The sequence below is a fragment of the Pristis pectinata genome, chromosome 3 (assembly GCF_009764475.1).
Source record: "Pristis pectinata isolate sPriPec2 chromosome 3, sPriPec2.1.pri, whole genome shotgun sequence".
Taxonomy (NCBI): Eukaryota; Metazoa; Chordata; class Chondrichthyes; order Rhinopristiformes; family Pristidae; genus Pristis; species Pristis pectinata.
Genome location: NC_067407.1, coordinates 87,941,282 through 87,960,329, shown reverse-complemented (window position 1 = coordinate 87,960,329; position 19,048 = coordinate 87,941,282). Strand labels below are relative to the sequence as shown.

Below are 19,048 nucleotides of genomic sequence, written 5' to 3'. Positions count from 1 at the left end.
TTTGAGACCAGGTGCATTGGCAATGTCATAGTTGTCAAGGACAGGAAAGCAATGGCATAGCTATGGATTAACCAGTGTCAACAATCTCAGGAAAAAGAAACCACAATATATGCACAGCAACTCTGATGTCATGGACTGCTAAAGGCTTCCTTCAAGACAGAAAGCTTGATGACTTCCACCTCTGCAATGCTGTGTTATTGTTGCATTTTGGACCTGCTGAAAATCAGTCATGTCTGAACAGACACAGTAGTTTAAAGAATGGACCACACATGCCAATTTATGATCTGCAACAAGTTTATGTGGGTGGATTGAACACATCACAAAATTCCATTTGCAAAGAGACTATTGATTATTTCAACTGCTTTTTTTCCCCAATTTTCTAACCCTCAAAGGAAACAATTTGTACAATACAAATCACCAACCTTATTCAAGTATTGAGCAAAATAAAAAGGTTTGAATTGCTTTCCAAGTTGGCATATTCACACAACAAGCTGCATCTAAATTACATAGCAAAGGTGTCCCAGGAGGGTTTACAGACTAAATATGACTAAGCTTCATAAAATATGAAAATAGTTTTATTTTAAAAGAAAGCATGGTAAAAGAAATTGGTACTAAGTAAAGATCCATGCAGGAGGTGGGAGAGGGAGAGAGCCAGAAAGGTTTAGGTAGGGGGAAGGGAGCCAGAGAGGTTTAGGGAGGAATGCCAAAGCTTAGTAGTGAAGCAGCTGAAGGCACTGCTGCTAACAGTGCAGTAATGTAATTTCAGGATATGCAAGGATTGGCAGAATGTGGAGGGTAATTGGATTGAAGGAAGTCACAGAAGGGGACAAAGTCATCAAGGGATTTGAACACAACAATCAGAATTTTGAAAACAAGTAACTTCCAGTTCAGAGCAAGTATAAGTTGAAATACTTTAAAATAGTGGCACAGGGTCTTTTGTGTCCACCTGAAAGAGCAATGGGGCCTTGGTTTACTATCTCATTCAACAGTATAGCAGTCTTTCAATACTGCACTGGAATACCAGCCTAGATTTTTGATATCAACTCCTCTAAGTGGGACTTGAACTCACATCCCTTTAACTCAGAAACACTATAAACTGATCAATGGCTGACAGTCAGGATCACATAACATAATAAGTGAACAATGTACCACACATTAATTAGGTAGGTTGCCCACCATTTCCTACTTACCTCTCTTAGACTGAGAACTGATAAACTGAATTCACGATGAGAAAGACACTTTGACTGCACAACTCGGACATTCAGACATCACGTGAACTGAAGATTAGCAGTTATCTGAAGAAACGGTTGCCAACACGTTTTTCAAAGCAATAAATATTACTACAAAATCAGCACTCCAAACTGGGAACTGCTGATTAAACTGCCTTTGCAGATAAGACAGACTTCATCACCTAGGATGTTATCCGAGAGGACAAGTCCCATGCCCTTTTATGAATCTATTAGAGTTTTGTTCCACTGAAAGCACATATTTTAAAAATTGGCTGTCGTTGGGTATTTATATTTATGAATAATTTATTTTTATGAATAAATTATATACATAAAATAATACTATGGAGCGACAAGACAGAAACATGAGGTAACCACACTCACTCCCAGTAAGGATTTGGTACTGTACCCAGACTGCAGAAAGATGAATAACAAAAGAAAATGAATGGACCATTCAAACTATTTTAACCTCATACACCATTAAATTGTTCTGGCCAGTCACCATTTTTCCCATAATGTACTTAGAAAAACAAATAGTGTAGCTTTGATAAATCTTTGCATTTACTTTTGAATTCATTAACTCTACCTTCCCTTCTTCAAGTTCTGCCTCCAGTTGTGTCAAAAAACATTCCAAGTCAAAAAAAAACTCTCAAAGCTACCTTGATTACATATTCTCCAACCCCACTCTTTTGGCCATTCATCAAACATTGATGCTTATTGGGCCCTGTAATGGAATCTTACAGTGGCACGCCCCTGTACAAAACATGGATTATCTTACCATACAACTCACATTTAATGTGCCTCTTCCTGAAGGAAGATTTCCTAGGCCAAGATCTTTGAATTTAGTGGACTCAGAAGTTTGTGGTATTGATTTATGATTTGGCAATAGTTTCATCTCAGTAGTGATTTTACTTTCATTAATGAACACATAAAATATAGATTTTATTTTACCTTTAATGCAAAGCGGATTATTGGGTGCAAGTTCTTTGTTCGGTTTAGTTTGTGTGTTTCCATGTTGTTTTCTTGCTTCAAGGTATTGCTTGATCCTTAAGTCAATATTTTCCTTTAAAAGTGCACTTATCTCCTATAAATAGGAAAAAATTAGGTACAATTATACCTTAAGATTAACATCCAAAATATTTTACCTAATAGAAACCCTGAAAAAAAAGTAACATTGGAAATTGTATTTTTACTCAAGCAAGTCAAATGTTCAGTTCAAAAAACTCACGGCTGAATAACGAAATAACAGGATTGATTTTCTTACTTCGTAGTATTAGAAAGCAGGGTATAAACAGAAATTTAAGCATGTGCACCAGAAATCCTGATGTGTTTGTTGATTGCCATGCCAAATTCTCAAATACGTATTACTGCTGGCATGCTGACGATTAAACGTGCTAAACCTTTCGATACACATGATAAATCTTGTGCTTCACTTGTTTCTTTTTGGTCTTCCCAAATCATATACACTCTACAATGTATGGGGGAACACCCAGATGAATGGCACTGTTGCCTTAAACTTGCTACAGAAATATCCCAGGAATAACTTTAGCCCTTTCCCTTTCTGGGCTTCATTCATTGCAATGTGATTAGGACTGGGAACTCCCAGAGCCTGAAACGATTACACATTCCACATGCCAGATTCATTTTTTAGTCCATGCAGAGGGTTTGAAACATCTTCATAACTAAAATGTCTTACATCTTTAAGGTCATTAGGAAATAAAATATGGAACAGGAAAATACCAAGTCATCAAATGTACTTCCTTTACAGACTTTTGCAAAGATTTTGCAACACGTTGCTGCTAGGTAAATGAGTGTCTAAATGTCAAAGTATTGCTCCAATGGATCAGAAGCCTCAAACGTCACCATCATCAGAATGTAACGATGACCTTGCTAGATACCCTTAGAATAACAGAATTCAAGGAACACCTTTAAAGGTATTGCCTAAAAAAATTAAGGCACATTGTTCTGAAGTGTGCAGCCTTTGAGCACTCTCAGAACAAGCTTGTTTTAAAGAACATTATTTCCTCCTCAGGTCTCATCCCAGGGCTGAAACCCCCCCGTGTATGCTTCTTCCCTGCTCTCATTCATACCCCACTCACTGTACCAAAACCTTTCCCATACATCTATCTCACCACCATCCCAGAACTGCTGATCACATTCTGGCTCTGGTCCTGACCAAAAATTCCCAAGACCCCAATCTTATTCTCAGCTGAGGCCCCAACCACTCTCCAACCCTCTCTACTCCAGACAAGGTCCTGATCCTGGTCCAAAACCTACTTCATTCTCTTCTTTCCTTGCTCTATCTTATTATCCATTTCTGGTTATCTACTGTCTATTAAATCCAAGTAGAGTCTCAAAAATTTCCATAGCTACCTTAATTATACTGTACATCCTCCCATACAACTCATAACAACATTCTTCCATTGTCTGCAAATCATACAGGATGTTCTGAAACCATGAAAGTTGTTGCATAAATTCAGGTTCTTTGTTTTATTCTTCTCTTCCTCAACGTTTACACATAACTGTAAAAAATTTACTTGTTTCTTATAGTATGCATTATTACCTGCAAAAATTTGGTCCATCAGTTGTTATCATTACAATTTTTTCCATAAAAGCATATGTTTCTTCTAAAAACATGTACCTGCAAACTAACTTGTACTACTGTCATAACGTTTCTTCCACTTCAAAAATCGATAGAGTCTTTTTTCTTATAAGACAGAGCCTCAGTAGTGCCCGAATTTCAGGTCTTTACACTTAAAGCTTAGTGAACCATGCATTTTGTGATGCCATATAATGCTTATTGTTAAGCACCTGGTGATAGCACTGCCACAGCAAATCTCTTTCTCTCTGTACAACCATTATCACCTTTATTGCATTGACAATACTGTGGTCAGTGCTCCTCTTAACTTTGTCGTCATTTATCCTAAACTACAAACATGCTGTCAAACACTTTCTCTTTCTTTCCCATATTGGCAGTGAGACTCATTGGAATGTCAACCCCCCCAACCACTTCCAATACATTCTTTCCCAGGCACACAACTTCCCTCTGTCTTTTACAATCTACAGACATTCAAACATTTACTTAATGAAACCCAATTATGGTTTTCTAGATTATGTCTTATCTTGTTTTCTAGTCTTTGGCAACGTCTTACACTGTGGAACTTGGTACTTTCTACAGATTTCTCAATCTGGAAACAATCTTGGCACTAGGGAGGGGCTGTCTGCGATTCCGGAATGGACATACTTTTGAAATAGCACTGTGCAAAAATGAAACAAAATTTAAAAACAGTTCATATATACACTTGACAGGTACCTGCAAGTTAAAATCAATGTTGCTGGAATTATGTTGGCATAATTTATTTACTTAGTACTTCAACATTTTCTTGAGTGAGTGGGGTATTGGACAATTATCAACAAGCATATTACACAGTAACAGTTGAAAATGAACTTTTTACAATTTAGTTTTGGTTTAAAATAACATTATTTAAAATAGTTTTGGTTTAAAATAGCTAGTTTGAAATAGCATTAAAAAGAAAAAGTATTAAATAACTTGGATTTACAAAGCTCATATTTTTCATGACAATACAATTCACATACAATGGAAAAAAGTACAGCCATTGTTAAAACATTAGTGGTGTGGAAAGAGTAAACAAGTCTTCCAGTTAGTAAAGTTTGACTAATTTACAAAACGATTAACTAAATGTTACAGAGCTGTACCCTTGAGCATCCACTGGATATTTTATTTACTGGAAAGGATAAGCCACAATTGCTCATGTTTAACTGGCATTTGTTGGATCTGTAAAGCTTTGCTTCTTTGTTTATGATGCATTCTGCAAAGAAGCCCAAATACATGATGAGTGGCTCTATGAGGAGATGGTTCCAGGGCTCATGTCCGTTTAGTCAACAAAGAGGATGATGGCAATATAGGAAATAATCACCATTAGTTTCTCCTTTATTTCTCTGCCCCAAACCATCCAATTTAAATACTTACACCCAAGGAAGGTAAGTACGTAATACTTAGTGCATTATGCAGAAAGCATGGCACTTTCATAAAAGACACAAGAGTAACAACTCATTCAAGCCCATGAGACAAAAATAAATGGGCTATGCTCTTGATGATAAGGATCTTCAAGAAATAGAAATAGTACACAAACGTACATGTTCAAAGATTAATCTCTGTGGAAGTACAACAAACAGGTACAATTTTCAGGTATAGAGTTCCCCTTTGTGGCAATGCAATGACATCTTTCTAATCACCAGTCAAACACATAGCTACTTTAGGACCAGCAGCACACTCCCTTCTAAGCAGAGGCCAGAGTCATATGTGCCTCACCTCAACACTGTAGTTTTCAGCTCTGACAACAATAAAGAATAGACAGATCTTGCATACTGGTTTTGAGGCCACAACAGCATTGATAAATGCAACAATGTCTCAGTCCTTTCAAGATCCTATGGCTTTTTAATCAGACCAGCTTTCTTGCTGGGGCCACAGATCCAGAACCCGGTGAAATGGCAATGGCTATGATTCACCTTCTTGATTCTGCCATCTCCCAAAATAGCCACACAAACAAGGTGTCTAGCTTTCCTTTTCAAGATGCCACATGCCATTAGGATTGTAAGGGGCAACACAAGACTTCATAAGCTCTCGAAACATAATGAGCAGCAGCCTTACAGGAAGGGCCACCTCAATCCCTTGACCATTTTGTGGCACATATTTGGCCAATCACCTCCCAAATTCATGGCCACCTAGAACCTAGGACAAGCACAAGAACAGATGAAAGAAAAACACAGACTCCAGGGAAGCAGTGTTAAGAAAATGATTAGTTTTGTTCACCTTGAACATTATAGTATTGCACCAGACTTGATATTTGCATACACAATAAGGTGTTGCTTACCGAGGCGCAAAACAGGCTGATTTAGAAGGTTGAAGGCTAACATAATAAAAGGTTTTTAAAGAGTTTTAATAAAGCAAATAGCCATACACACAGAAATTAACTCCTCTGAATGATAGGTAATAATCTTCAAATTAGAGTTAGGCCATGCAGGAATAACATCAGAAGGCATTTTTCAATTGAACTTTAAGACAGATTTTTTTTGACCAAGAACATTAATGAAGTGGTGAGATGTGCTCTGATGTTCCTTGCCTCTCTAAAAGAGGAACCTTCTGAGTTTTGATTATCGTAATGCATTTCACTATGTGGATCTAGGCTCATTGGTGTAAGGGACTCCTCACCACAATGCAGCAGTTCAGTTCCTCTTAAAAGATGAAGTTAGGATCGATTATACCAGGCTATAACAATTCATGATAATCTGCTGCACACTAGAGTCCTTCTCAATCAATCCATGGAGTAAAAGCAACATTTTAAGACATAAATTGTCCCCCCAGTTGTCAATTTTAAAGGGACATGCTATTGAACTTCTCTGGTGCTGACCAGACTATTCATGCATATGATTTATGAAACTATGGATGACATCCGTTGATGTTTAGAGGACCACATTCTAATGTATGATGGTACTGCAACAAATTCCATCATATTACATAGTAGGGATCTTAGAACAATCTGACAATTTCATGGTCCCTTTTACGAATCCCAACTTTTTATTTCCATCACTTCTTTGATTGAATTGGGCCTCAGCTGACAAAGGAAAGCATCCCATAAGTCAATTGAATGAGCTTATTGACACTGCTACCTACTGCTATCATTCGATATTCTCCCATTTACTGTGCATTCCCTTGCCTTGTTATATCTCCCAAATTCATTACCTTACAATTCACTAGGTTAAATGTCTTTGCCACTTTTTTGTCCCAGACGATTTTGCACTCTGAAGTTTTCTTCCTCCCAGTCAATTACATTGCCAATTTCTATATCAAATGCAAACTACTTTATTAGGCCTCCTACATTTAGGACTAAATCATAAATCTATATTTTAAAAAAAAGCAAAGGAAGGAGTACTAAGAAACATCACCGGTAACAGTCTTCCAGTCATAAACACAACTGTCAACTGTTATCCTTTGTTTCCTGTCATTGAACTCATTATGGATCCAACTTACCTTGGATCTCATGGTTTTTTGTTTATTCTTTTGACAGGACTGCCATGTGGTATTTTGTCAAAAGCCTAGCTATTGTTTTTACCATTGAATTTCGACTCTCTAATTCACTCCATCTTCGTCCTTCCATGACTATTTCTCAATTCTTAAATCATTGGTTAAGATGGATAATTTGACACAGATGCCTTGCTGCCCTTGTTGCATTGTTGCTTGCTCATGCTAACAGAATCTTTTTAATTTTCTTCCAAACCTAAATGTGCAAAGTCCAGCTGGATAGATGTCAAATGTCTCACTCCTGCAGAGTATGGCCCATGGTTTCTCATGCCATTATTGTTCATTTAGTGTAGATAGCTAGTTTAATTATTTTTAATAACCTTATTGGCCAAATCAGATGAGTTTGCTATTCAAATCTCAATTTGCAGTTTGCCAAAATATTAAATATATTAAAAGAAGAGAGTATTAAACAAAATATATCATAGGTTTCCGATATCACAAGAATTGTTGGGAATTCAACTGTAACTCATAATACTAACTTCCTAACAATGCTCAAGATTTAAATACTTCATTGTAGTTCCATTCCTTCCTTGCAGCTATCTGCTTTTTTTGATCAAGAAAGTAGATTTTGTTGTACCTCCTTGTGGCGTTCAGTAAACCAGCTGGTGTCTTTATTTGCTCCTTCAGGCAAAATATGAGGATCCACCAGAACTGCAAAGTTCCCACACTACAAAACAAAAGGAAATGTTAATGATTGTTGCAAGGCACTTGTGTTGTAGATAGAAGAAATTGCACTCAGACTTCTGACACAGCTGATTTCTTTTTTTTAAACATTTAGCCTGGGATGGTCATCATCTAGATTAAATCAAGATGTATATTTTAAATGTTCCAACTTTACAAGAATACACTAAAAATAGATTTAATTCCAAAAAGTGTAAGATTTGAAGCATTAGCTACATCCATCATAATACTGCGGCAAGTCATTTTTTTTATTTTCCTCCATCACATAAACTAAACAAAGTACTAGCATAAAAGTCAATTAACACTATAGATGTTAAATTTCAATTTATTTATAAGGCAATTAGTTATATATCTGGATTAGCACCAAAGCAACCACAAGACTTAACATCTTCTAAGACAAGAATATAATACATTACTGCTATATTCAATTACTTTCACCCACCGAAATACAATACTAAATTGCTGTATCTCGTATTTCAAAGCTGCTTTAAACCTTTTTGTTCATAATGATCACAGTGCCATTATTTACTGTTCAATTCGGTACTTCCCCCCGTGCTACAAAATTTTTGTATAATCTTTTGAAACCACACTCTAATTATTCCATACAATAATTTTAAAAGGAGAGAATGTGGATGAATATTTTTGATACAGTTGCATTTAATTTTAGCTCTTCAGCAAAATACTGTCAGCCCCAAACAATGGGTAAAATGAACACCTCAGGAATGTTTCGTCGTGTCAAGGTTAGAGTGAATCTTTTCATTAAAATAAATAATTTTCACTTCAGGGATATTAAAGGTAATAATGCTATCAACTCAAAGCCGAATCAGAATAATGAAATTTTTTAAACAGTAAAGCACATTTTGTCCACCTATCAAATACATCGATACTCCTTATCAAATCTCTCAGTTCCTTCTTTCTTCAGGAATGCATTAAATAGTCTCTTTTATATTTTCCACCTATAGCTTTCCCTGGAATCTGTTCCCAGAAAACCACTACCATTTAAAGTTTGTAAAATGTGTATCACCCGCCTCCTTATTCTGTAGTGTCTGGCATGTTTCCTTTCTTAATCCTCATTTCCTGATATTTAATTTACACCAGGCTAGTTTTACTAAAAAAAAGTCTTCAGAAAATCTAACTTGGGAGCTACCTCAAGGGCAGAGAATGAACTTCACCCAGTTAAGCTTATGCAGAATGGAACTATTATGCTGCAGGAAGCAAGCCAGGCTGATTGTAGCTCATATCCCAAGTTATACTCCATATTCCCTATGTGCATATTTAATAAAAAAAAATCCTCAGGCAGATGTGTAGCCAAATATTAGGTGGCCATTTTTCCTTTCATGCTATGAACTATGAAACACTTGAAGATTACCTAGCTTGTACAGTCTATTTGGCTGGAAAGTATTTTCCACTCACAGCTGGAATGAAGCCAGACCTGGATCACGTCCTAAGAAATTATTTGAGGGATGGCCTGCCCTTAAGATGTTTTTTTATATATTGGCACCATCTCATATGGTATTCCCCACAGCTCATTAAAGGTTCAAATGATAATTTATGTTGATGTATTCAAAAGCGAAGTGCTCTTCACAATGCTCGAAAATAGAGAAAAATAAACACATGAAAGTAGTGATTGGCCCTGTTGAAGATTAAAGAAAAACATAGAGGAGTAGATACTTTTTCCTCTTTACAACCTCCATGTGGTACTGAAGTCAACTCAGTGGCAGTGGGGGAAACTGCCAGCAGATTTGACCTACCAAGACAGATTGTTCAAATACATCTTTAGTTTTTATCCACAGTAATGAGGATAATTTAAAAATAGAATTTTCTTAAGTCAATACATTATCTATTTGTATCTATTTTAATAAATATCCCACACTATTTCATGTAATCAGGTTAAGCAAGATTAAATGGTACGGGAATGATCTGACACACGTATTAAAATCCATACTGCTCTAGGCCCAAACATTTATGTCAAACTTGACCTTCCATTAACCATCATTTATGCAGATCATCTCAGTTAGATTATTTGCTATTTATTATTATTTTCTGGGCAAATTCTTTTCAGGTAGATAACTGTAGCATAAATACAATGCAAATGTGTGCCCTTTTATTAAATAAATGCCCAGTAAGGTTCTTCACAGGCAGTGACAGCAATGGGATTCTTCTTCCTCTTCTTGGGCAGTCCCTCAAGATCAAGAATATCTTGCTTAAGGTGACTAATGAGGTTTGTGGTACGGTGAAGGAGATATGGTCACTGTGACTCTGGTGCTTGTTAGGGCAAGTCAGGTGGGTAGTTTAGGAGGAAGTATCCTCCTTCCACTGTTTACACTGAGCTTCTGTGCGCTCCTGATGAATGGACTTGACATTATCAATAGCATCCTGGATTCTCATTGTCCATTTTGCACAGTAAACACCTGGGATTTAAGATATCTTTATTAGTCACATGCACATCGAAACACACAGTGAAATACATCTTTTGCATAGAGTGCTCTGGGGGCAGCCCGCAAGTGTCGCCACGCTTCTGGCGCCAACATAGAATGCCCACAACTTCCTAACCCGTACGTCTTTGGAATGTGGGAGGAAACCCACGCAGACATGGGGAGAACGTACAAACTCCTTACAGACTGCAGCCGGAATTGAACCCGGGTCGCTGGTGCTGTAAAGTGTTACGCTAACCGTTACACTACCATGCCTGTGATGGGGGCAGGAGGGTTGTTTTACAAAGAGAGAATTAAGCAGCTTCTCTCTAGTTTGAGCCTTTGGTTGAATGAATGGTCATCGCAATGAAACATACCAAAATGCTTATGGTTTAGCACAGTAGATGCAAGTGATTGTTCTACTGACCGGGTGTCTAGAACACAAGGTCAGCTGTTCAGAATTTTTTTAAAAAACATATTCATTTTTTGGGATTTGGCAAAACCAATATTTATTGCCCATCCCTCAGTTGCCCTTGAGAAGGTGATGGTGTTGCTTGCTTGAATTGCAGCAAGACTAATGAAAGTCCTCCCCCAGTGCTGTTTGATTGGCACATCCTGTCCACTTCCACTTCAGAGATGATAGGGATGCTATATTTTTTTTCCAAGGTCCTTAAATTGTTTCCCCTATTCACTTGGTACACTCTTGCCCTGATGGATCTCAGAATAGAATGATTGGCCTGCTTGTCAGACATAGCTGAGTGTACTTGGGACCTGAATGCTGAAGATATTGATCTGAAAGAAGGTACTAATGTTAGTTCATCTATACTGCCAGTGAATATAGAGGATTTTATGGACCTTTGGTAGTATCTCTCCAGTGCTTTAAGATGTCTGCAGAAGTGTACAGCAGAGCAGAGATCATTGTGCCCAGCTGACCATGAACTTTGTGCCATGTTTGAGGTCCTGAACTTCAAACACTATTCCTCAGGTACTCAGACACCATGCTGGCACACTGAAGTTGATGGTGAATTTCAAAATTGATGTCTGCCTTTATTGTGAGATATAGTCTATTTTCTAGGGTCTAGACATGCATCTATATTGATGGAAGGTGGTGTCGTACTGTTGGGGTAGGTTGGTAGAGGACTTTTGTTTTGCACATATTCTCTTATATGCTTGTGAACAATTCAATAATCACTTGCAGCTCATCCTCCAAACACTAATGTATGTAAGGGTCTGCACATTGCAGGTCAATGACTGAAGTTGAAATGACTTTGGTTTTGCAATGGAGGTGACATGGGTTGGAGAGTATCCCATTTTTACTGTAGACTAACTCCACAGATTTGAGGATGCTCCACAGTCCCTCTCGACTCACAGGCGGTTATGTATAGGATTGATGAAACTCCCATCATTTCTCTTGGAGTTGTTGCATGGTGAAGATCATGTCCAATATACCTCTGGATGGACAGCTTAGACAGCAGCACTGAAAGGAGCAAGTCAGGGTGAACCCTGGTAATAATTTCCCCTATGGTAAACTCCCGGGACTTTATTGTTCTTCAGTTGGCACAAGGTCTTCTTGACTTCTTGTCGCTGAGGAGTGGCAGTCAGTCTAGACCATATAGGTTGGTGCGGAATGGAGCCATGGCCATTCACATCGGGGCAGAGTCGCTACTGAAGTGTTCTTCAAAATGTTCCATCCAGCAAGCACTGGCTGGCTCTGTCCTTGATTAAAATAAAAGCATGATGGTGCTGGAGGAACTGAGCAGGCCAGGCAGCATCCGTGGAAAAAAACATGCGGTCAACGTTTTGCGTCAGGAACCTTGGGTCCTGACCCGAAACGTTGACCACCTGCTTTTCTCCACAGATGCTGCCTGGCCTGCTCAGTTCCTCCAGCATCGTTGTGTTTTTCATCTAGATTCCAGCATCTGCAGTCCTTTATTTTTCTGTCCTTGATAAGTTCCCTGCCATTTCTGGCTCTAGGAGGAGTGGGTCCTTGGGTATTTTGACTGTGGATGGCCTTGGCAACGTTGAAGAATGCATGCATGCATGCATGAAGAAACAACTCAAATATTTCTGCAAACTGAAGCTTCCATTAATGATGTTAATCATCTTAATTTGATTATTTGTCATTTCTATTATACACTGGGCAAGCTGTATTATGGCAGATACAATGTAAAAATGCATCCTTCTATTAAATAGATGCTCAGTAATGTTCCTCGCATGGAGTGATAGCAGTGAGATAGTGCAATACTGACAACAAAGGTCTTTCTCTGTGCATGAGATAAAGTTGCCAGAGAAAATTGTGCTCAGTTAACGACTGGTTGAAGTTCACATGTCTAACAGTCAAATTAAGATATGCAGGTGCTACATGGTAAAACATTCATAAGCAAAACGGCCAGATCGTCATTAGTGCAGAGTAGGCACAATAATGGAGGCTGTCGAATTATATGAGCTCCAGCAACAGAACAAATGCAATGGTAACACATTTGGTGAGTTATTTCACAATTTTTTTTAGAATTGATGAATTTCGTATTTGCTTATTTTAGAAATGTTATTTGTAGAGATTTAAAATGTTAATTGAAGCAGCACAATGACTGAGAAGCTTTTCCTCTCTTGTGTACATGAGTGAATCACATGAACACCTGAGCCAATTAAAAAGGTCAGTTTTGAAAAAAAATTGATTGGTTAGTTGGTAGGCACAAACATGATTCGTTGATGGCTTGAAAATACAACTCAATAAACCATATGATTATGTTTCAATCAGTCATTTTTCAACAAAGATGTCAATATGCCCTAATTAAAGAAAGCACCATAGCAAATCTCTGACAAAGCATCTAATTCAAGAAGGTGAAAAAAAGTCATTAACTCCTTAAGTTTGTTTTAAAACTGAAAATTAAAGGATGCAAGGAAATGATTTTGCAAGAGCAAATTCATCCAGTGGCTCAGATAAAATCCTTGATTAGCTTACAGCTAATCCTTTCCATTACTTGATCAATTGTACTTTAATCTAAATTATACAAGCAAAGAAGATACTTTAGCAATCAACGTGACACGGTTTGCATTTCTCTACAGGAAATTTTATCTAATGTCTTGATAATAATCATTAGTGTTCCAAATTACGAACAGATGCTGCTTCAAGTTACATTTTAATAAATGATCAGGGAACATAATAGTATTTCTAACTTCCTGGTATTTGACAGGAAAAAAATGTAACTATAAATATACATTTGCCATGTTGGTATGTGGTCTTATCACAAGCTGCTAGTTAATAGATCCAATACTCACTTTAGTTCTTTACAAATGCTGGTTTTAGTCTTTTACAGATCATTAACTAAAGCAGACTGGGGAACTTGAGCAGATTAATCCTTGGCTCCAGACTTGCACGAAATTGTGCAGTGATCCACCTATACTCCCAGCCCAATATGCATGGTGCACTGGCAAACCAGCCTGATAGAATGTACGAAGCAAAATATTGCAGATATTGAAAATACAAAGCAAAAACTGAAAATGCTAGAAAATTCAGTAGGTCACGTAGCACGACTTTGCACAGATGCTGCCTGACCTACACAGCAGTACTTTCAAGCAATCGATGATCCAATTACTCTCTTGACGAGCAGTGTGCTTAGAGTAGCAGGAGAAGCTCCTGGAGTAGTGTGTTAGTTAGCAGCTTGGTTGTATTATAGATCCTCAAACCAATGAGTTCCACTTATTTACTGCATCCGCTGGGTAATGAGCTTTGTTTGCTAAATTAATGGCCAAGGAATTTAATCATGATCATGTTACCCACAAGAGGGTGTATCCAGAAAGAAATTAGGAGGTTCACAAAACCAATCCTGCAGTCATTCAGCAAGAATGGTAACCTTAAAGTTACTATGTAGATCAAAGTCTTGCTCAACTGCACAGCCATCGAAACTCCAGACCCTCACTACCAGGGAGGGACGTTCTGGCCAGATGTCCACAGAATGAGATGGAAAGATCAATCACTGGTCAAGTATCCAATGAAACCAGCTCAGGACAGTACATTGTCCCACTGCAGATTATCATAACCAAGACTGCTATCAAAAGTCCAGATCAATTGGAGGAAAGGCCTATGAGCATCGGGTGATGAGTTATTGATGCTGTATTTAAATGGCTGGTCCAATTGTGTTTTTGTTCAATAGTAACCCCCAGGATCTTGACAGTAAAGGACTTGAGAGTCAAAGGTAGTTAGTTAGATGCTTTCTTGCTGTCATTGCCTGGTCTATTCGTGAGTAGCTGAAATGTGGAAATTGGACATTGTATAATCATCAGCAAACAACCCCAGCTCTGACCTTATGATGGAAAGAAGGTTATTGATAAAGCATCTGAAATTGTCTGGGCTTAGGAGACTGCCCTGAGGAACTCTTCCAGTGACATCCTGGGGCTGGAATGAATGACCTTCAATAACCACAACCATCTTCCTTTGTGTGAGGTACGAATTCAACCACTGGAGTGTTTTCCCTTTGATGCCCAGATCTGCAAACTTCCACCAAGCAAGAGGGTCATATAGTCTAACACTCTGATCAAAATGTGCATGAGACATACTAGGAGTGTGCAAGAACATATTGTGCATAAAATTAAACCAAATCGGCACTGGCTACATTCATAACAAGCACTGATGAGTCCAATTTCACATCATCAGCTTTAAAAGGCAACTTATCTATCAACAACTGGGATACCAGGTAAAATCTGAAAGATTAGTTTAACAAAACCTCCAGTTAAGACAATTATTTCTTTCCATTTTTTTGGTTAGAAAACAATCTAAAGTGGTCAGGTTTATGCAGCATTAAATTAGTAAACCATAGCTGGTTAATTTTGTGTAATTAATTACTCAAAAGGCTTTAAATCCTGAGAACAATTTGAGCGTTGGGCATAATTAGCAATTCTGGTACAAACTGCCCACCAAGTTTGCACCTGTGTTGAAAGGTCATTTCAAAATTGTGCTTTCAAGGTATTTCTTGGAATATTTGAATTTAGCTGGGCAAAGTTTGATTAATACATCTGAAATAAATTTTCAAATCAGTTACAATCCACAACTGCACGCAGCCCAAATTTAAAAAGCTGAAAGTGACATTAAAAATATGAGGTATTTTCTAAGTTAGAGAATGGAATATATTAATGAGTTCCTTAGCAAATATAAACAAAATCCATTATCTTTCAAATTGTGCCTATTATATATTTTTGCCCCTGTGCACTAACGAACTAATTTATTTCTTGGAGCTTCTTCAAAAACATGCAGATAAGCCAATTAGTGATGAATGCGCCCTTGACCCACGGTGTGGGTAAGATCTGATTCTAGCCTAATGTTTTTAAAACTAGCACAATAGAAACTCTAGGCCTTTGTGTTTCATGTTTAAAAAATTACAGACAACACGCTGCATTGTTAAAATAACAGGAAACTATATTTATGTTCACTGCAACTCAAGACAAAATAATTAAAAGCCACTAAAATTAAAGCCAGTCAGTTTCTGGATTAGTGTGAAACAGTGTAGGGTAAGGAATAACAAAGGGCTGTGGTTTTGGAATAGGGAAACCAAAGCACTCTGCATGGCACAACGGTTAGCTGAATTTGCTTACTATATTTTAATAGAAGGATAAAACTAAACAAGGAAATTCTGCAGCATTTTTATATTGCATTACAAAAGCATAAGGTCCAGGCCATTCATCTCCCAAAACCCCGTTTTGCCATTCGATGAGATCATGGCCAATACTTCCCAGTTTACTTTTTCCATATCTGATTATTTAATTTGTTCCCAAGAATCCATCAATCACTAGTTTGAGTATACTCAATGAATGGTTGTTTTGGGATAGAAACATAATTGAAAGAATTCAAAAACGGAATAGATTTGGGAGACACAGCACATTCAAGGACTTTATTGAGGAAAGCCAAGTTGAAGGTGAGGTGGTAGTTTGAAAGGACGGAGGGATTAATAGTGTTCTTTTGTAGAAAAGAATAATGATAAGAGTCTGACAAAGGACCTCCAACCTGACATATTGACTCTATTTCTCTTCCCACAGATGCAGCCTGACCTGTTGAATACTTCCAGCATTTTCTGTCTTTGTTAGTGACAAGAAATTTGAAGGAGAGAAGTCTGAGAAAGGCAGGGAAAAGAAGAAAACCATTAGCAGTAATAGGTCATGTGAAAAAGGAAAGGACACTAGGTGGTCAGCAGTTTAGGAGGTATAGGATTAAGGGAATGGGATTTGTTTCTGTTTTCCCAATCTTCCTAACAAGGAGGATGATTTTGTATTTCCCCATATTGTACATCATCTGCCACTTTCTGCCTAATCAAACCAATTTATAATCCCATCTCATGTGACATCATCTCATGGAGCAATCTCTTCTGTAGCGTCTTATCAAAAGCCTTTCGAAAAATTCACATATACTATATACACTGGTTCTCCCTCCCCTCCCTTGCTACATATATCCTTAAAAAAACTCCAATAGGTTTGTCAAACTCAACTTTCGTGAACCTACTTTGCATAAATGACTACAAATTTCTTTGTTCCCCATTAAATATATTATGCAGAATCGAATTCCATTTAATGATCACATTCCATCTACTCCCAACTTTATATTTTAGACTACTGTCAAAACAAACTTATAACATTAATAAAAAAATCTTTTCACTTTTTCCATTTTCTAGCTCTGTTCTACATCACTCACAGCTCTCAGATATCTTTCCACTACCTCTTATCTCCTGCTTAGTTTCCCACTACCAGGCTATGTTTTTGTAGTGTTGTAATCCACAACATAAATGAATGCATTGCTCAGCACCTCTGAGCCCTTTGACACTGCTATCAACCTACAGGATTTTGGCTGCCACACTGTCAGAAGTCTTACAGAAACCACAGCCATTTAGTATAATGTGCATATTGTGTGCAGCACCAGTAACCAAAACCAGATTCATATAAACAGAACTAGAGGTATAGCCCCAGCTTACAGATAACAACACCTAATTTATAACAATTCACTTACTTTTACAATTGCAAGTCCAACAATGAAAATCTATGGTAACTCGTTGTACATTCTTTTCTAATCTGATAGCTAGGTCATCCTATAATGTGCCCAAGATTTTGAGTCATGTTTCAAAGCTACAAGGTAACTGAAGAGAAATACATTTGTTTCTGAACTCTAAATTTTTGACAACTTTAATGTGAAATATACAATACTCATATACTAATATAAAATTATAGTATTTTTGTTTAGTATACAAAAATGTACCTGCACAACATATCACAACTTTTAAACAAACACTTTCAAAAATATCATTATGCATGTAATGACTGTATCACAAAATTAATGCATAATCTTTGTAAAAATAAGTTCTAGACACATATGTGATGTATGTCACACGCTCAGTTTTTTGGGGGAAAAGATTAGCAGAGTATCTTTTAGTGACATCACTGTCAACGTTTGAGATATGTGCCTGTAGTTGTGTAGTAACAGACATAAAATGTGAGTAATCACTTATTGTAACATACTTTGCTTCACATAAGTCACTTATTAGCATACCATCATTCTTATCAGGTCTCAACTCTATAAAGATATTTTGAATATGACTGTACTAATAGCTCTTTGAATGCTTTAGAGTATCTACAAATTGTGTGTGGTCTTATAATCCTGCATGCTCGCTTGAGAGTTATACTATATTTAAATACATTATACAACCATTCCTGTCTCTAGGCTCTATCAAGATCAAATACTGTATATTGAGGCATGTTCAACATGTTTTCTCCAAGAGCTCCTACTTTAAAATCCACTGTAAATTCAATTAGCCTTGGGATACACAAACACCTATGCCTATGGCAATTTTTCAAAATAGCAAATGGCATCATTTGATGGCTTTGTAAATATAATTCTGTGGTGCAAAAACAGAAATGCTTTAAACACTCAGCAGGTCAGGCAGTATCTGTGAAAAGCAAACAGCAAACATTTCAGATCCAGGACCCTTCATCAGAACTGGGAAAGAGAAAAAAACATTTCTCTGTCTCTGCTGGTTCTATTGAAATGGTTTTCACCAGAACTAGGAGAATACAGTGAAATACAGAACTGGCAAATCCAGTACCAATTCTAAATGCTGCATTAGCCACACATTAGTGTTTGCTGTATTTTGGCTATCCTATGATAATTTTCTGCAGCCAACACCTGCTATAAGTAACAATGCACAGACAAAAACAGATGCCTGGTCAAATAATTTATTAATAGAATGATTACAGAAGTTGATTTGAAGAGCAGAAGATGCAAAGATTTCAGGAGAGAATTCTAAGGTGGATAAAGCTACCAATGGGGGAACCGATGAGAATGATATGCATACATACAACAGGCTATAATTATATGGGCTTCCAGGTGGAATAGCAAGGATAGTAACACAGAAAGGAAGGGCCTATGAAAGTATTTTATAAACCAGGGATTTTAAATTGAAGGTATTTGAAAAGAGTTAGCTAATGTGGCCAATAGATAGCATTTCATTTAAAAACAGGAAGTAGCTCAATGAAAAACCAAGACACAAAGATTCAAATACAAAATCCACATTTTTCCCTCATGTAGACCCAGGCAATATTACTTCAATGGCCCTTCAATATTACTTTAAAAATTAAGAGCAAACTGG

At 37.3% G+C, this 19,048-nt stretch overlaps 1 protein-coding gene across 5 annotated transcripts in view; it reads right to left on the bottom strand.

Moving 5' to 3' along the window:
• The window catches only part of slx4ip (SLX4 interacting protein), a 68,161-nt gene that overhangs the window by 36,112 nt on the left and 13,001 nt on the right, over window positions 1-19,048 (bottom strand). For all 5 annotated transcript variants that reach the window (XM_052012646.1, XM_052012645.1, XM_052012644.1 and 2 more), the window contains exons 3-4: window positions 7,907-7,996; window positions 2,178-2,310 (exon numbers count right to left, since the gene is read on the bottom strand). In XM_052012646.1, coding sequence (XP_051868606.1) covers window positions 2,178-2,310; window positions 7,907-7,996 — 223 coding nt within the window. The remainder of the gene's footprint in view (window positions 1-2,177; window positions 2,311-7,906; window positions 7,997-19,048) is intronic.